This window comes from Vitis riparia, chromosome 13, assembly GCF_004353265.1.
Source record: "Vitis riparia cultivar Riparia Gloire de Montpellier isolate 1030 chromosome 13, EGFV_Vit.rip_1.0, whole genome shotgun sequence".
Classification (NCBI taxonomy): Eukaryota; Viridiplantae; Streptophyta; class Magnoliopsida; order Vitales; family Vitaceae; genus Vitis; species Vitis riparia.
Window position 1 is genome coordinate 29,025,632 of NC_048443.1, and position 18,300 is coordinate 29,043,931.

The window sequence follows — 18,300 nt, forward strand, 5'->3', positions numbered from 1 at the left end:
AGACAGCCTTCTATTCTACTTTTACTTTCTATTGCTTGTCATCATTGAGTGTGCTACTACGCATGTAATTAGAATTATGGGCAATGGAGGAACGAGGGATCCGATGCTTCTCAGCAGTCACCACGGTCACGCCGCTGACACCAAGGCGCTGCAGTCCATCCGTTGTGTTCTCAAAGACAATCACAGGTTGGACTGAAAAAATTTCAAGGACATCATCGGGTCGTTTTCTCCATCTGAAAAACTTTTCCTTTTGAAGAGAATCACTGATTTTCAGAAATTTCTCAATTTTGATTGCTATTTGGTGTTCTTTTCTTGTGATTTGGAAGAGAAAAAATTGATTTATGAGTTCAACTAAGAAATCCCGGCAACTCGGACGATTCACCCGAGTCAACCGAGTCTAACCGGACCTTGCAAGTACCTTGACTTTATGGAGAAGGGTGGTGTTGAAGGTTGAACAAAGTGTGCAGTTTAATTTCAGAAACTACAAAGGATATAAATACAATTGTTTTTTCTAAAATACGTAAAAATACAATTAAATAGGGTGATTTACATTTTTACAGTCATGGAGGTGTAGAAGAGATTGCGGAGGCGATCATCTTTTGAACATTTCTCCTTTGGAGGAACAAGTAACAGGAAACAAATGGCGGAGGCTGTTGTGTCCTTTGCTGTGGAAAGGCTAGGTGACCTGTTGATTCAAGAGGCGAGTTACTTACATGGGGTGAGCGACAAAGTTACTGAAATTCAAGCTGAGCTAAGGATGATGCGATGCTTTCTAAGAGATGCAGATGCAAGACAATATGAAAATGAGGTTATTCGCAATTGGGTTGCAGAAATCAGAGAGGCAGCTTATGATACCGAGGACATCATAGAGACTTTTGCCTCCAAGGCTGCGCTGAGGAGCAAGAGAAGCGGCCTCCAACACAATCTCAAGAGGTATGCTTGCTTCTTATCAGAATTTAAAGCATTCCATGAGGTTGGGACAGAGATTGGCGCCATAAAAAGCAGAATCTCCCGTCTGACTGAAAATTCACAAAGCTATAACTTGAGGAGCATAGCAGAAGGAGAAGGCTCTGGTTTCAGAACCAAGAGCCAACAATTGCCTAGGCAGACTTACTCCCACGATGTCGATGAAGATACGGTTGGGGTGGAGGATAGCATGGAGATTTTGCTGGAACAGTTGATGAAACCAGACAAGGGAGGGTCGGTTGTTTCCATATACGGTATGGGCGGTCTGGGAAAGACCACTCTTGCCAAGAAGGTTTATCATCATGCTCAAGTTAGGCGTCATTTTGACCATGTTGCTTGGAGTTCCATATCTCAATACTTCAACGTCAGAGATGTTGTACAAGGAATATTGATCCAACTCACTTCTGCTAATGAAGAGCACAAAACGAAAATCCGCAACATGAGGGATGAGGAGCTATTCGAGAGCGCGTATAAAATTCAAGAGGAGAAGAAATGTCTTGTGATTCTGGATGATATGTGGAAAATAGGAGACTGGGAGAGTCTAAAACCTGCCTTTCCACTGCATAAGGCGGGTAGCAAAATACTGCTCACCACTCGGATCCAAGCAGTGGCTTCACATGCGGATCCACTACAAGGCTTTTTGTACCAACCAGGGCTTTTATCTGAGGAGAAGAGTTGGGAGCTTCTTCGAACCAAAGCATTCCCCAGAGATGATAGGAGAGGTATTTTTCAACACACCCAAAAACATTTTCTATTATTTTCCTTTCCAATTAGATTTCATAGCTACGACATAGGATTGTCATTATGCTAAAACAACCTAGGTATTTACTCAAGAGGGAGATAAAAGGGGGGTCTTTGTCTCTTTTTCCCATTTTTACAAATATGATTTCACAATAGCTATTTAAGCTATAGGTAGAAAACATGATGAATGAACAATTGCATATAAAATGAACAAAGAAATGGTAGAGAAATTTTAAACTAAAGATTTTAAAGTGGTTTAGCGTAACCCTACTTACATCCATTTTCATAAAACTCCAACTGAAATAAGGGTTCCATCATTCTTAGGCTTTTCAAGCCAAAGCCTTCTACTCTTACAATTCCAATGAACCTTTTCAAGAGATGTCTAGCACTGAAGTCCTCAAATATCATCTCCTACTAGGCAAATCCACACTTGAGCAATCTCAAAAGGTTACAATTTGAATAAACTTGCTAGCATAGGTTAAAGATCAAATGCATGCAAGATAAAACATGATTTGGAAAAATATAAAGGAAATGAGAAAATTGACAATATTTGCAATTTTATTTAAAAATAATGCAACACATAAGCATGCATAAGATAGATTATTGAAACATGTGAGCAAATAAGCATTTTATATTTCCTAAGGTTTCATAAATTATATCTTTCTTTTTTATTTGAACCTTTTGCTAGCAATTATTATCCATTTCATGCAATTATTAAACATTTTTCTATGCATGATCATAATTCAAAACATTATCTATTTTGCCTCCTAAAAATTTCAAATCAATAGGATATAATAGCTAAAAAAAATTCAAGTATTTCTAAGATAAAAACAAAAACTTTTACCTCTCTTATATTAACTTTGTTAATAGTGTTATCTTCAATCCTTTGAAGATTCTTTATTCACTTTCTCCCTTTAATGTAGAGTTTTTTTTTTTTTTTTCATTTGACTTTGCATCCTTTTCCATTTTTCCTTGTTGTGAAGCTAAGCTTCATCAATATTCTTCTTCAATACCTAACTCACCATCACTTTTACAATCTCTTAGCAAAATGGCTTTTATAGATCAAAAGTAAAGAATTGCTTCATCATCAAAGTAAATCAATTTTTTCCAAAAACTTTTCTTTTGATTTGAAAAATATTAAGCACTTGCATTCAAATGATAAATCAAAAGATGATTTTAAAAATATTTTTTTCAAAGATGATTTATGCTTTGCAAAATGATATTTTAAATTTAGGAGAGATATCATTACCAATAGATTGTCAATGTCAATGATTCCTGTTTTTGCTATGTTTCTAAGGTAAGCACATCTTCCTTTCTTCTTGGTTGGATCCTTGCAAATAATATTCAAGTAACTTTTAATATTCATATTTTTTTGGTTCCTAGAAGGTTATTATTTTTCTCCTTTGGAATTCAACATCACTTAGAACTAGATGTGACATTAAAGGACAATTACCATTAATATAACTTCCTCTCCCATAAAAATTATAAATGGTACTCAAATTACTTCTTGAAGTCTCTTTCACAAAATTATTTTTACAATACTTTTCATTTTTATGAGGTTTGTAACCTTATCCCTTCTCATCAAAAATACATTTTCGGTTTACTCAATCATATTGAAAATCTCTTATTCATTGGAAAAAATTTCAAGAAAGGATATGAGGCATGCAGTTTTATTTTTTTCAAAACTACATTTTCTTTTGCAAAAATCATTTTATCCTTCTTTGGATAAAGTCTTCCTCCCTTAATCTTCTCAGTTTTGATAAACTTCATAAACATATTCTTTGAAATGAAATCAAAGTTTTCATCTTCACTTCACTCCTCGTCATCATCAATTATCAATTTTTTTAATGCAATATCATATTTATTCTTTTAACTCTTTGATGATTGTTCATGTGTATCTTATGAGTCATAAGTAACCCAATGAGTTCTTCAAGATCAAGTAGTGCGGTGATATCTTTAACTTCTTAGATGACGGTCACCTTAGCTTCACACTTTTTTGGTAAATACCTAAAAAAAAATATTTTCTCTACTTCAATGTAGGTCTTGATGGGAAAAACATAGACCTCTTCATTTTTCAAGCTCAGATCAGGTTAGAGACATACTTAACTATCCTAGGCTTGTCTAAATCTTATTCATAAGGAAAAAATTGCATTTTTAAACTTAAAATAGATTCAAAAAGTGCTAACAAAAGACATACCTTAGATTTGAATGTTCCCAAATCGATTCCACACCATAAAAATAAAGAACAAAGTTGTAGGAAATCTTGTAAACCCAGAGTCTTCCACCTGATGACTCGAACCATAATCTTGACACACTTCTAATGGCAATGGAAAAGAAAGTGGAGGCTATGACTCTTTCTCTTTCTTTCTTGAGGTGGAAGATGACTCTTTAGAAAAAGTTATAGAAACCCTAACCCCTAATGGGTTATTTATAGGGTTTCCCACTAAACTTAAGTGACTTAATCTCATTAAAGGTTTGAGTCACTTAATCTACCTCGGAATGGATCATAATTGCTTAATCAACCCAATATGACTTACTAATTAATCAATTAATCCAATCCAGAGACATTGTTCACTTACCTTTGTGCAATCTTATGTAATTAACAAAACACTCTTATACATAAAAGTGAACTTAGAATCAATCCAACATTCATAACCTATCACAACAAGGCATATAAGCTCAAAGCGAAAACCATTGGGACCCATAAGAGTATCGGCTCTCTCATAATCCAATTTTGAAGTTGATTCAATATCCCACTATAGAGAATCAACTGAACTCCAATATCTTATGTAAATAATAACAAGACACTATGTGCTCATGTCTATGACCTGTTATCCATTGCATTTAGTCTCCCCATGAACTAATATTTATAATCTAATAAAATGAAAGTTATCGGTCTTTCAAGACTATCTTTACGTCCTTGAGTTATAGATCATCTTATTGTGCGTTCAATTGACATGTCTTAACTTTCCATAAGCTAATGTCAAGTTCCACTTAAAGAACTACTATGGTCATAGTTTTCATGAACATACCTCTTTAGGATCACCCATGGAGACACTCTGTCTCAATCCCCTAAGATATCTTGGTGCTTCTATTAAGAATACCTATTACTATCAGTTTCCATCAACACTGACCCAATCCATAGGAAATATATGATTAGTTTACGATCTCACTCGTATTCAAAGTCATTGCTAACTTTAGCTTAAGCTTAATATTCCCTCAAAGTAAACAACCTAATTAAGCAACTTGGTAAAGTCATGTACTTAATAGTCTTAAGTCATGACTCACCTTAGGTTCTATCTAATGTATAATAATCATATACACCAATGCACTCACTGTAGAAATTCATCCCAATAGCCAAAATTAGTTACCCTTCCAATTAAAAGGTGGTGCATGATAGTCAATGATGAAAATATCAATAATTACAGATATATCGGTACTTCGATTTTATAAATATATCGAAGATATATCGGTGGATAGTTTGACACAAAATATTGGTGGATAATTTAACAAAAAATATCGGTGGACTAAAAATTGATCAAAACTTGTAAAAATGTAATAAAATACTCTTAAAAATGAAATTAGAAGTATAATAGGTATTTTAAAGTTGTTTTGTTCAAGAAATTGATATATGTATGATATAATTTATCATATTTCATAATAATCTTGTATGCATCGATAAACAAAATAAATTTCATAAGTGTATATTTATTATTAAATTGTATCAAATATTATTATATAATAATATTGTGATATTTGATTATAATATGTCTAATTTAATAATACATTTAATATTAAAAGTATAATCCATTTAATTCAATTATATTAAATGATACAAAATAAATTATGATATATGTATAATTTTTAATATTTAATTAATATATTAATGATATTAAAAACATTATAAAGAAAATTATCATGATAATTTTTACATTTTTGGTAATCAATTAACTGAAATTTTTTCATTTAATTATAAAATAATTATAATTAATTTGTTCATTAAAATATTATTTTTAATATTATCTTTATATAATGAGTTTTATTCTATATATATTTGGTGCAGTAAATATAACAAGGATGAAGCTTGCCCTAGTGGTTCGCCCAACTGAAACTTTATTAAATAAATAATAAAAATCTACATGTTTATTACATCATGTCATCTTTTTAAATACTATATCCTAACAAGTCTTTCTCAAAGCATAAAGTTCATTTATAATCTTCATAAACTTAGTACACATTTCATCAATGGATCAAAAATTTTCATTGAAAAAAAATCATAATATTCACAAAGATGTTTATCTGAAATTCTTTTACTTGGTTGCTGCCTTCATAGGTAATTTCTTGGAGTGGCAATGTATCTTTGATCTATTCACATTAGGAGATGCTATTATATCTATGTCTATAATTTTTAGCCTATTATATTTATTTCAAAAAAAATTGAAAAAAAAAAAAAAAGCAGGCTCCATAATTTTTGAAACTTTTTGCATCTTCAATGTAAAATTTTTTAGGAAACTTAACAAAATTAACCCGTTAACATTTTGAAAACTTTTTAAACCATAAATAACACTAATAAAAGGTAATTTTCATTTTTAAAAAAATTCATCATCCAATTTTGAAAAGATAATTTAGGTTTAAGTTTAGGTTTAAGGTTTAGGGCTTAGGGTAAAGACCCATTTGGGTTCAATTGGATGAGTTTTGAAGTGTTAGGTGCTTTAATAATAATAATAATAATAATATACATTTTTAATTCAATGCAGGCACAATCTTACATAAAAGTAACCTAAAAATAAGCTTGGTAAACCTTCTAGATATTCTCTTTTGCTCCATATATCTTCTACATGATGGTTCTAAGAAAATCTTCTTATCTGATTCATTAAATCAAAAAACATTAAATTCAATCCTTATTTTGTTATCATCAAAATATGAGTTTAACCAAACTTTGGCCTAATAATAAATTGAAACTAGGGTTGCAAATTAAAACATGGGACCAATTTGAGCTCATAGGTTTTGTTGCCCACGTCCATGGCAGGACTTTAAATTTTTTTCCAGCTTTAATTTTGTGAGTTATTGATGAGTAATTTTATAATTTATCTATTAAAACAGTGTAATTTGACAAAAAAAAAAAAAAAAAAAACTATTTAGAAGATTGTTGAACAAGTATATGTTGTTAAGAAAGAGCAACACAAAGAAAGTCTTTTAAATTGGTTACTTTTTATGCTACATGGGATTTTTCTGATGAATTGCATTACCATTGTTTGAATGCTTTTCATAATGTTCTTAATCAATTTCTTATGATTTTCTAGATCCTACCACTATTAACAACAGGGAGTTATTGGGAAAGGAAATGGCTAAATATTGTGGTGGTTTGCCGCTGGCTGTTGTTGTGCTTGGAGGACTTCTGGCTACAAAACACCATACCTATGAATTGGAAAGGATTCATAAACATACTAAATCATACTTGAGAAGAGGTAAAGACAAATGCGAGCAACAAGGTAGTCGTGTGTCGAGTGTGTTGGCTCTAAGCTACCAAGATTTGCCATACCAATTAAAGTCATGTTTCCTCTATTTGGGCCATTTCCCCGAGGACCACGAAATACATACAAAAGCTTTGGTACGAATGTGGGTGGCTGAAGGGATTGTATCACGAGTGGGAGAAGAAACATCGGAGGATGTTGCAGAAGGGTATCTAGATGAGCTAATTGGAAGGTGTATGGTTCAAGTAGGAAGAAGGGATTCAAACGGAAGAGTCCAAACTTGCCGATTGCATGACCTTATGCGAGATTTATGCTTGTCAAAAGCAGAGGAAGAAAATTTTCTTGAGATTGTCAATCTTCAACAGATGGAGACATTTTCATCTTCCATGCCAACAACACGCACTTCAAATAAAGTCCGAAGACGTGCCATATTTCTGGATCGACGCCGTCCTTTAGAGAGTATTGAAGAGGCTAGACAACTCTCTGAAAATGGAGATGAAGATGCTAATGTCTATGTCAATTTTATCCCACAAAACGGTACATACCTTCGGTCTCTTCTAACATTCGATACACAATATTCATCGATAATCCCCAAGGTGCTGAGAAATACCGACTGGAAGAACTTCAAATTATTAAGAGTGTTAAGTCTTGAGGAACTTCTATTGGAAGAAAATATACCAGAGGCATTAGGCAACCTCATACACTTGAAGTACTTAAGTTTAAAAAGTGCTTCTCTGCCAAGCTTCCCATCCTCTACAAGAAATTTAGGTTGTATCCAAACATTGGATTTGCGGTTTTATAGTGCCGCCGACGCTGATCAACCGATAAATTGTTTTGGATTACATAAAGTGATAGGTAGGATGAAATGTCTAAGGCATCTCTACCTTCCTATGTATCTTAAGGTTGATGATAGCAAGGTGCAATGGGACAACCTAAGCAACTTGGAGACACTAAAAAACTTTGATGGAGAACATTGGGAGGTACAAGATTTGGCCCAGTTGACCAAGCTTCGAAAATTGAAGATAAGAAATGCCAAAAGCTTTGAAGAGTTGGTGATAATCCTCAAACCCTCCTGTTCCATTTCAAACAACCTTGAGTCCTTGTATTTGGATAAAGTAAGGGCCACCATGGAAGAAACAGATCTGAGGCAATTATCGATATGTCAACATCTTTATAAGCTTTTCCTAGGAGGAGAAATAAACAAACTCCCTGGGCACCATCACTTGCCTCCGAACCTCACCAAGTTAACCTTGTGCGGGTCTTACCTAAGACAGGATCCGATACCAATTCTGGAGAGGCTTCTTAACTTGACAGCCCTGTGCTTATGGTCTAATTTTTACTTAGGGGAGGAAATTGTTTTCTCTGCAAATGGGTTCCCTCGACTCACATTTCTGGGGCTCTCCTTTGACTATGCCATAAAATTGTTGTGGGTGGATAAAAGTGCAATGCCTAGTCTAAAGCATTTATCAATTCAGAGGTGCACATCATTGGCAATGGTTCCTGAAGGGCTGAGATATATCACTACGCTTCAAATATTGGAAATTTTTAATATGCCCAAAGAATTCATACAGAGGCTTCAAGTGATAAATGGAATAGAAGGGGAGGATTTCTACAAAGTCCGGCACGTGCCCTCCGTCTCATTAATTGTTGGTAAGTCATTCATTTCTACTCTTTCTTTTCTCCTTCCACATGTACAAACACAAAAAAAAAAAAAAAAAAATTGACAATCACTCCATTTTTATCCACCAACTGAATGACTACAGATTTTCATTCTGTCCAAAAATTCCTTCATGTCATATTATTATTCAATAATTTGTTTGTTTATTCAAAATTACTTCTCTTCAACCTGCTATTTATTTCAACAGCCCTTCTATTTCAATATTCTTTTATTAACAGATAATTTTAGAAGTGCTTCTAAGCATGATTCCATGTTTTAGAAGATGAATCTTCCTAAGGAGAAGCAGAAACCCCTGAAGAAAAACTTGGGTTACAGATTCCGGCCAACGCGTATGGATTATGGAGAAGTGATGGTAAATGGCAATTGTTACTTGTTAGCAAGCCGCCTAGTTGGAATAATGGCGGAGTCCTCCACCTTTCACTGAATCATGCATGTCATACATCCTGGATGCGGCTCCGTTACCGTCTTATCAAGTAGATTAAGTGCGCTACTACATGATATTAGACTTATTATGATCTGAAAACAAATATTTTTGTTTGTTTCTTTTTAATTGGTGTTTATGACTGAATCCATCTGGGATTGTTTTTCTAACATCATCTTCATAGTCTAGCGCAAGAGTGGGGAGCTGCCAACCACTAAACAGTAAATTAAACAATTGAACTGCACCTATATCCTGGAATGAATTATGAAATGCAAACTCGTAACCACTACTTTAATTACACATGTTTAGGCATATCAAATAAGCAATAGCACTATAAAATATATAAATATACTTCTTCATCTGTCAATCTCCAGTTCTGTTCTATTTTCCCTTTTTTTTTCTCTTTTGCATGTCCCGGGCAATGAAGATATATAGTGGTTTTGTTTTTTAGTTTTGGGGGAGTATTCCCATGTAGGAAACATAGGCAAAAGATGGCCTGGTAGCTTAGTCCCATTGAATCTCCCTGTGGAAAGTCCAATCCGAGGGATTCAAGGTCGTCTTTCCATCAAAAGCCACAAGATCATATGGGGAGTCATCCCCAAATTCAGTGAGCATGGACTTCCAGTGTAGACTTGGCTCCCATTCAGCTCCCTTCAACACCTTCAGTATCTCCTCCACAACTATCTTGCTTCCCTCAGCAGATAAGTGAACCCCATCTCTGGAAAAGTCAAAAAAATAAAAATAAAAACTCAATTATGAACTTGTCGATGCAATAATTGCTAAAATTTTAATGTAATAATTGAAGACTTCACTACTACCAAAAACAATGCAACTCATTATGAATGTTGTATTTCCATCTTCAATATTTAGCTCTCCTAAGGACGACAATTTTACCCAACAAAGTGGAACAAAAACCTCTAGTCCAGAAACTGGGGAGTGGAAGATATTTCTGCAGTACATTCAAGAACAGAATCTCTAGAACGATTTAACTGTCACAATTTAACTAACATCCATTGAGAAATGAGCTTGCACCCAAAATATCACATATCAGTAGCCAGTAGTAACCCAGACATGATAACACTACCATAGTATATATAGATGGCCAGGTAAAACTGAAAACTGAATATTCAAAGTTGTTCTAGACATGCATATCTTAGATAAACAAGAAAATAATAGGCAAACATCTCATTCATTCATCTTCACAGACAAATCATTGTGTCCAGTAGAAGATAGAAGATACCACTGCTGCATGAAAGTCATTGGCAAAGAAGAAGGCACAAAGTTGTGAGGGGACCTATGATATGGATGTATGCGTCTATAAAATGTGCTATCAACTTGAATCTGTCAGAAAATTTTAATATATGGAGAGAATGATAAGAAAACTTACGTGAAGCAAGCATTTAACCAATCATCTCTTTTCTGAAATGCAGTCCAAAGATCAACAACCTTCACACCCACCTCCTGGCACAGCTCTATACAAGCTTCTGAATACTGTCTGCATAACTCATTTGTTCGTACTAGCTCACTAAATATTCCACTGGTTTAAGATAAAACACCAGGTTTAGAATTGAAATCTTGTAAAAGAAACCAAGAAAACAAGACATCCAGGATATGCATCAGAGAACCTCACGCCTTCTCGAACTTTTGCCTCGTTGACAGGAGGACAACTGAGAAAAATGACACGTGTGGTATCTGAAAGGCTCTGAATTTCAAACGTTGTGTTAGAATGAGTATCAAATACTGTTATCAGAGGAGGAAATGCCAAGGGTCCACTAGCTATATGCATATATTATGGCAGAGTTGAATGATTTCAACCATTTAACAGCATTAGTCATTCAGAAACCACAAAATTATCATTTTTCTTAGACAGTAGAAACCATAAATAATAATAATAATAATAATAATAATAATAATAATAATAGGGCAAAAAAGAACATTTCTGGAGTTCAGGAATTGATCTCAACATAAACATTATTTTGGCAATATTGGTCTACAAATGAAACTCCATTTATATGAAAAATAGAAACCGAATCAATTCATCTTATGCAGTTTCCAGCATCCCCAATAGGGCAATGATACACTCAATGGGGGTAGAGATAAAAGGGGACGCAGAACGTGTGATAAATGGTCTGCGTATCTAATAGGTTATTGTAGAGAAAACAACTCCCCCCAGCCCCCAAGCTCATCCTACACATAAAGGCCCTTCCAAGAGAAAAACCATCTAAAATACATCAGCCTTTTGCATTTAGCAAGGTAACAATGCAAGTGAAAAAGGCACCTGGAGATGAACTGCAATGCTTCTCATGTGCTCAATATATTCTGGAAGTGGTACATGAGGGCCTAGGCCAGATGAATGAGGCCCCATTGAATCATTACCACCAAAATAGACTATCACTAAAGAAGGTTGTGCGGCAGCATCCTGAAATTAGAAATAAAAACAACAATATTGGCATCAAAATATACCTTCGTAAAGAAAATATGTTAAAGCAAAAATAAAGAAAGCTATATTTAACCACTTGGCAATCAACTCTAAAACAAACTTATTTCTCAATACCAAGTATTGAAAAATGTAACTACCATTTTTCAAGTTATACAGATAAGCCACCATTAACCACAAAAATCACTTACCAACTAAAACTAAGTTCCACTGCTCAGGGAATTCCATATGGCCGGAAATCACAACCAAAAATGCAAAACACAGCCTTGGTAAAGAACGATGCCAACATAAACACCCATATTTGTGCACATAATTATTTTTCTAAAAAAAATCTCATCATCCATATTATGATAAGGGAATTGCATAAAAGGTCCAACAGTGACTAGGGATAAACAGGTGCACAGAAAATAAGATGCTGTACTCATTGGAGTATTAGAAAATTTTCCTACTATTTTCTGTGACCTTTTGCATCTGTTCGGGTCTGTTTTATTGGTCCCACATCCAAACATCAAATCATTAATGACCAACACCAACTAAGTGCATACCAGGTAACATTCTGAGTTTTGAAAACATGGCTACACAATTACTTCAAGACAGAACATATTTACAGCAAATAGATAATACCTTAGGAAAAACTTGATGAAGGACCTCGACAGCTCGCCGGGAGTTCCAACCATAATATCCTCTCAACACTATGTCTGCCTAGAATGAAGCACAATAGAACATAAAATTGCACGAGTTTCACAGAAGAATGCACAACACTTGTATAAACAAGAAATTTGGGAGAACAACATATTGATAAACAGAGATAGAGAGAGCATCATATACGTGGCATGGAAGCCTCCATTATGGTTGAACTAACTCATATTAGATTGAAGGAGTGATTAGAAACAACTTAACCGGATCTGTAGAAGATAACTAGAGTTTTAATATTAGTAGTGCTATCTTTTTTCTTCCTAAAGCAAATAGAGATATTATTGATAAGTGCCAACCATCCCTAGTACACAAGAAGCATACAAATGAAACCAAAAACCCAAAAAGGAAAGAGAGTCAAAGCCACACTCACAAGACCCTCTATATGAAATCATGAAATGCCCCAGCAACTTTCATTCAAGCAAAACATAGACCAAAGCAAAATAGATTGTTTGGTAATTGTTTTCAAAAACAATTTTGAAAAATAATTTTTAAGAATAGCTTTTTAAAATTGTTTTTAAATGTTTTATAAAGCATAAGTCTGTTTGAGAAGTTGAAATGTTTTTAAGCTATTTTAATTTTTTTTTAAATAATTTTTATATCTAATGCTCTCAGAAAACAATTAAAAACAACTAAAGCATATTCTTTAAAAACACACCGTGTTTTATGTTCTTAGAAAGAAAAAACAGAAAAACAGCTTTCTAATAGTCAAACATGTTTTCCTATTTTTTTGTGTTGGAGAGCAGAAAACTATTATCAATTGAAGACAGTTGCCAAACACGGCTTAAAGTGGTACTTCCATGTGACTTAAATTTCTTTTTTCCCTCTTCTTTCACAAAGTTCCCACTCACAGTCCTGAAAAAAATTATTTCAAGATATTTTCTTGAGCCATCCTGTGTTTTGTAAAAGTACGAAGCACAAGTTTCTTACTAAAAAAAATAAGAAGCATAAGTTTTTATTTGGCGTTATTCAGAAATTTCAAGCATCTAAGAATAATTTAGGAATGTTAAAATACAATGATGAATGATTCAAGAACTTCATCACGCGGATTCAAATAGGAATTTGATTAGTAATGCCTGCAAATCCCTAATGTATGGAATGATTCAAGAACTTTGAAGTTCAATTAAGAAAAACAGGTTCATGTTGAATTATGATTCATACACACGTTGATATCATAACTATCATATGCTAAGTAATACTCATCAAATTTATTGAATCACAATGGAGAACTGCAAGATTTCATTGAAGTAATGAACCCTAAACAAATGTCCCATCACTCGATTCTCGAAGTAGGAGAAAAAGCAAAAAAATCAACAAGAAAATCGAAAACTAGCGATGAACTCAAAACGATGCATTTAGAATGTTAAAGAAGAAAGCGAGAGGGAGTACTTTACGAGCGTAGACATCAGAGAGTATGGCACCCCAACCGCCATTGGCGTAGCTGAGTTGCACAATGGACGATCCAAAGAGAACGAACTGAGGCCTCTGTGGTCCAACCATCTCGGCGCCGGCGCCGTCACCTTCACCGCCGGCAGGTTTTCCACCGGAAGAGACGAACTTGTGAGATGCGTGAGAACTGACCGAGTGGGAATGAAGCAGAGAGTGGTTGCTGGTGCATTTATCTGCTTTCTTCACTGTAGTTGCATGCGGGTACAGAAAAGATACGTACTCGCTGTAAAAAATTGACAACTGGCTAAATTTTTTTAAAATTTGCATGCTTACAAGGAAATTATGGCGCCTTTGCCCTTCCAGCCGGGAGTCTGAATTTTCTATGGTAGGTGTCTTCTTAATTATACAAATTAAATGGCTTTTTTTTTTTCATTTCTCTATTTCAAAAATAAGAAATTATGGTATGTTTAAGAACACTTTTCATAAATTCTAAATTTAAAATAATTTTTTGAGAATTCATTTTTTAAAGTTAAAATGAAATTTTAGAAAAAACATGATATGTTCTTTGACTGCTAGAAGTTTTTGCATAAATATATTTCCTTTTTTTTCAAATTAAAACATATGAAGGATTACCTTTACAATATGGAATTATCTCCTCTTTTAATTATTTATCTCTTTATTTATTGTTCTAATGAGATTAAAATTGTATTTTTAAAACACAATTTCTTTAATTTGAACTAAAGCCAAATTTGAAAATATGATTCTTATAATTTACTTTGAAATCACATTTTAAAAATATAATTTTATAATCTACATTGAAATTTTATCTTGGATATGCAATTTAACATTTGATACTAAAATTATACGAATTTAAACCAAAGCCACACCTTGAAAATATGATTTTTAACATAAATTATGAAATTACATTTTTAAAATATCATGATTACATTTGAAATTAAGAATATTAAAAACTTATTTAATAATTATTTTTTAAAACAATAATAAAAAGTAATTTTAAAAATAGTATTTAAAAACTATTATACAATGTTCAAAATGGAAATGAAATGTTATTAACTTATTTTTTATGTTTTTAAATGTCTTTTAATATAGTACTTTATTTTTAATTATTTTTTATATTTATATAATTATTTATTTTTAAAATAGTTTACAAAAAAAATTGAAATCAATTAAAATATACCCCTCAAAATACCTTATTTTGTGTTTAATAAAAATTATTTTAATGTTTTGAGATTACCAAACATATTTTTTTATAAAATATATATTTGAAAATTGTTATCAAATAGACTAAAATACCCCATCATGGTTCAAGATTGAAGGAAGGAGGAAGAATTGAATGGACGGCTGGGCAGCGACGCAAGGGGTAGTAGGTAGTAGGTAGTAAATAGGCTACCAAATGTAGCACACAAATAAATGCAGGCTGATAGACCAAGTCCTTCAACATTTAACCAACCACAACCTCTCTCAATCATATCTCAGATGATCCAAACCCCACCAACTCTCCATTGCTAAATGCTGCTTCCTCGAGATCTTCGCATCCCTCTTTATTTCTCTTTCCGTCCCTATGCTTCTCCTCTTCTGCTCATCAGTCATCACTCATCACCCACCACATAAATATCTCTCTATATATTTATTTTCTAAATCTAATACTCTCTAGTAAATAGTGTATGAATGTCTTTTGTTATATTTATGTGTTACATCTTATTTCAGAATTTATTTAATATATGGTTGAAATTCCATTAAGAAGTGATATTTCACATTTTTATTTAACTTTAGGCTAAAAAAAGCAAACTCATCTCCCTATCAAATATCCATTTATTCTCTTCATAATTGTAATAATGGCAAGTTAATTCAAGAATCGAGTTTGATTAAATCGAAACTAGTTAATTTCATTTACATCTTCTAAAATTTTGATTAAATATATTTAATCTTCGTTAATTTTAAATTTTATTAAATATTCTCTTTTATTTTTTTATTTGTTATCTTTACTCACCTTCCCTTTCGGTCAAAATAAAAAAGATATTCGATAAAATTTTAAACCTATTAGAATTAAATGAAATTAACTCATTCGAAATTTATTAAAATTAATTTAATTTTTATTTGATTTGATTCATTTGGATTTTGAATTCATAGGAATAGTTCTTGTGTCACAAGATTAAATGCTAGTGCAATCTTAGAATATTATAATCAAAATTAAAGTAATGAAAATGTTAATTAAATAAAAACAGATAGGAAAACCTATTACAATTGTTAAGAGAAAAAATGAGAAAGAAAATAAGAAAAATAAGTTAAAATTAGTTTTAGGAAAAAAAAACCTAAAATGAGAGTAATCTATTATCATTGATACAATTTTTTTTTTAAATTAATCAAAAAAGAATTACTTCGAAATCAAACCAACAATTCCCATTGTTAATCAAGTTAAACCAACACATTTCAAAAGTTACAAAAATAAAAAAAAAACCGGCACACATATCAAAATTTTGGAAAAATAGACTTCACACAAATTGGATCCTTTCCGTATTATCACTTTGATATTGTCTTCTCTACCCTAACAAATTGAATGTGAAAAATATTTTACATTTAATAAAAAAAAAGTATGAAAAATATTTTAAATTTAATAAAAAGTTCTTTTTAAAAAAGGTCATTTTTTTATCATATTAGGAGGAGCAATGTACGGAAAACATGTGAATTTTTTTGCTTTTCTTCCTTTTCAATCTCACACTCATCCAACCCTAATTGTAAAATATAATTGAATCATCTTCCCCTTGGTCTCCTTCATCTTTTAGAATGAATGGAAATACCATGTTTGGATCCAAAAAATAAATACTAGAAAAAATAATGAAAAAAGAAAAATAAAAATAATATAAATAAATAATTTATTTTTATATATTACTTTAAACCATTTTAATTTATTTTAGACTTTTTTTTTATAAAAGTTAAACAACTTAAATATATATAAATTTATAATTAATTTTAATTAAAGTAAATCTAAATATAAAAAAAAAATTAACATTTTTCTCTTTTCTTAGCATTTTTTTGAACGCAACTTAGCAAAATAGAAATAAAAATAAGAAACAAAAAATAAAAATAAAAAGAAGAAGAAGAAAAGAATGGAAGAAGAAGGAAATGAATGAAAAAAGCAATGATAGGATTACAGATAGATTTCATATGAGAGGTAATCCAATGATTTCTTTGAAGAAAAGAGAAAGAAGATAGATATTAAAAGAAAAGACTGATATTAATAGGGTGTACCAACGGTTCAAGCATGTTAAAAATTTTGTTATGCCAAGGAAACATACAATCACGTTAGAGTATGGAAATTTTACGATTTGTATGAAAACTGCTGTTGAAATAATTTTTTGTTTTAAACAATAAAAATAGTCTTTTAAGCCAAAAAAAAAAAAAATACCACAACTTTTTAATAAAAAAAATCATTTTAACCCTTCAAACAAATTATTTTCAAAATAAATATAAAATAAAATATGTTTAAGTGTTTCTTTAAAATGTTGTATACAACAATTAAACAAATGAAACATAATTTAAAATTTTCTGTACTACATATAAATATATAATATATTCATGAACAAATTCAAAATTATTTTTGAAATAATTGTTTTGGAAAACATAGAGTCAACGGGGGACAAGATGTGAACAAACAGGTGTGGTAGCGGTCTCTGTTTTGAGGGAGTGGGGAACCATGAATGAAGGCACCCAATTGGCACCGCAAAGGCCAGTATGATTGAAGGCTTGAAGCAACCCATCAATGAGTGCGCACATGAGTTCCATTAATACACAGACGTATGCACAAGAGATTATCATTGTCCCTTTGTTCTATAACTTAATGACTCGACCAACTCATTACTCTCATTCGCTTAATCTATTATTAAATCATAACTTCTCAGGACACTAGATGACCACCCCCACGACGCCTGGCTTCTCTCCACTGGTACTAAATAATCTCCGAGTTTTGGTTGTTACTCATCATTAGAATTGAGAAATGAACTGCAACCCACTTACTACACGGTTCTTTCACCTTATTCTTGTTCTCGTCATGTTTCTCATCATTATTATTATTATTATTACAATCCAAAATTTAATTATAACTTTTGGGACTTATGTAGGAAAAATATAATTTTGAAAACATATTTGACAATAAAAAAACAAAGGCCTATATTTTAGTTATTTTTATTATTTATTCATATTTTTAAAATTATATATAGATAAATTTAAAAAAACATATATTTGAAAACATAAAAAAAATAAAATAAAATAAATCAAAAACATTCTTCTCAGACATAGAAAATATTAGAGAATTCTATTGCAAATTGTTTTTTAAAAACTATTTTTTGAGAAATTTTTTATAAAAAATGTTCCCAAATACACCTTAGGGCCTTGTTTGAAAATGCTTTCAAAAACAATTTTCCAAAAAACATATTTCAAAATAAACTGTCAAAAAAAAAATTGTTAAACAATTTTTCTAAGT

At 31.9% G+C, this 18,300-nt stretch overlaps 2 protein-coding genes across 4 annotated transcripts; one reads left to right on the forward strand and one right to left on the reverse strand.

Moving 5' to 3' along the window:
• The first annotated feature begins 11 nt into the window (after nucleotides 1-11).
• Nucleotides 12-9,432, forward strand: LOC117929009 (probable disease resistance RPP8-like protein 2). Of its 3 annotated transcripts, none has more exons than XM_034849194.1 (4): nucleotides 12-186; nucleotides 561-1,688; nucleotides 7,011-8,831; nucleotides 9,119-9,432. In XM_034849194.1, the coding sequence occupies exons 2-4, from the start codon at nucleotides 641-643 to the stop codon at nucleotides 9,133-9,135; spliced, it is 2,886 nt and encodes a 961-aa protein (XP_034705085.1). In that variant the 5' UTR covers nucleotides 12-186; nucleotides 561-640; the 3' UTR covers nucleotides 9,136-9,432. The 3 variants fall into 3 exon arrangements, with proteins under 3 accessions (XP_034705085.1, XP_034705086.1, XP_034705084.1); XM_034849195.1 differs by having other exon boundaries at nucleotides 9,122-9,432; XM_034849193.1 differs by having other exon boundaries at nucleotides 9,078-9,136.
• Nucleotides 9,433-9,584: 152 nt separating this feature from the next.
• Nucleotides 9,585-14,010, reverse strand: LOC117929010 (GDSL esterase/lipase CPRD49). The gene is made up of 6 exons (XM_034849196.1): nucleotides 13,800-14,010; nucleotides 12,342-12,419; nucleotides 11,559-11,699; nucleotides 10,906-10,982; nucleotides 10,668-10,817; nucleotides 9,585-9,998 (listed from the first exon to the last, which is right to left on the reverse strand). The coding sequence occupies exons 1-6, from the start codon at nucleotides 13,908-13,910 to the stop codon at nucleotides 9,785-9,787; spliced, it is 771 nt and encodes a 256-aa protein (XP_034705087.1). The 5' UTR covers nucleotides 13,911-14,010; the 3' UTR covers nucleotides 9,585-9,784.
• Nucleotides 14,011-18,300: the final 4,290 nt, after the last annotated feature.

What these genes read in the sequence shown, in the direction of transcription:
- LOC117929009 (XM_034849193.1), top strand. Translation starts at nt 641, where the DNA reads ATGGCGGAGGCTGTTGTGTCCTTTGCTGTGGAAAGGCTAGGTGACCTG. An exon ending in CCCCAGAGATGATAGGAGAG is followed by an intron (nt 1,689 to 7,010) that starts GTATTTTTCAAC and finishes ATGATTTTCTAG; the next exon opens with ATCCTACCACTATTAACAAC. An exon ending in CTCCGTCTCATTAATTGTTG is followed by an intron (nt 8,832 to 9,077) that starts GTAAGTCATTCA and finishes TTTTATTAACAG; the next exon opens with ATAATTTTAGAAGTGCTTCT.
- LOC117929010 (XM_034849196.1), bottom strand. Translation starts at nt 13,910, where the DNA reads ATGGTTGGACCACAGAGGCCTCAGTTCGTTCTCTTTGGATCGTCCATT. An exon ending in GCATTGCAGTTCATCTCCAG is followed by an intron (nt 10,983 to 11,558) that starts GTGCCTTTTTCA and finishes TTTGAAATTCAG; the next exon opens with AGCCTTTCAGATACCACACG. An exon ending in TGGTTAAATGCTTGCTTCAC is followed by an intron (nt 9,999 to 10,667) that starts GTAAGTTTTCTT and finishes TGACTTTTCCAG; the next exon opens with AGATGGGGTTCACTTATCTG.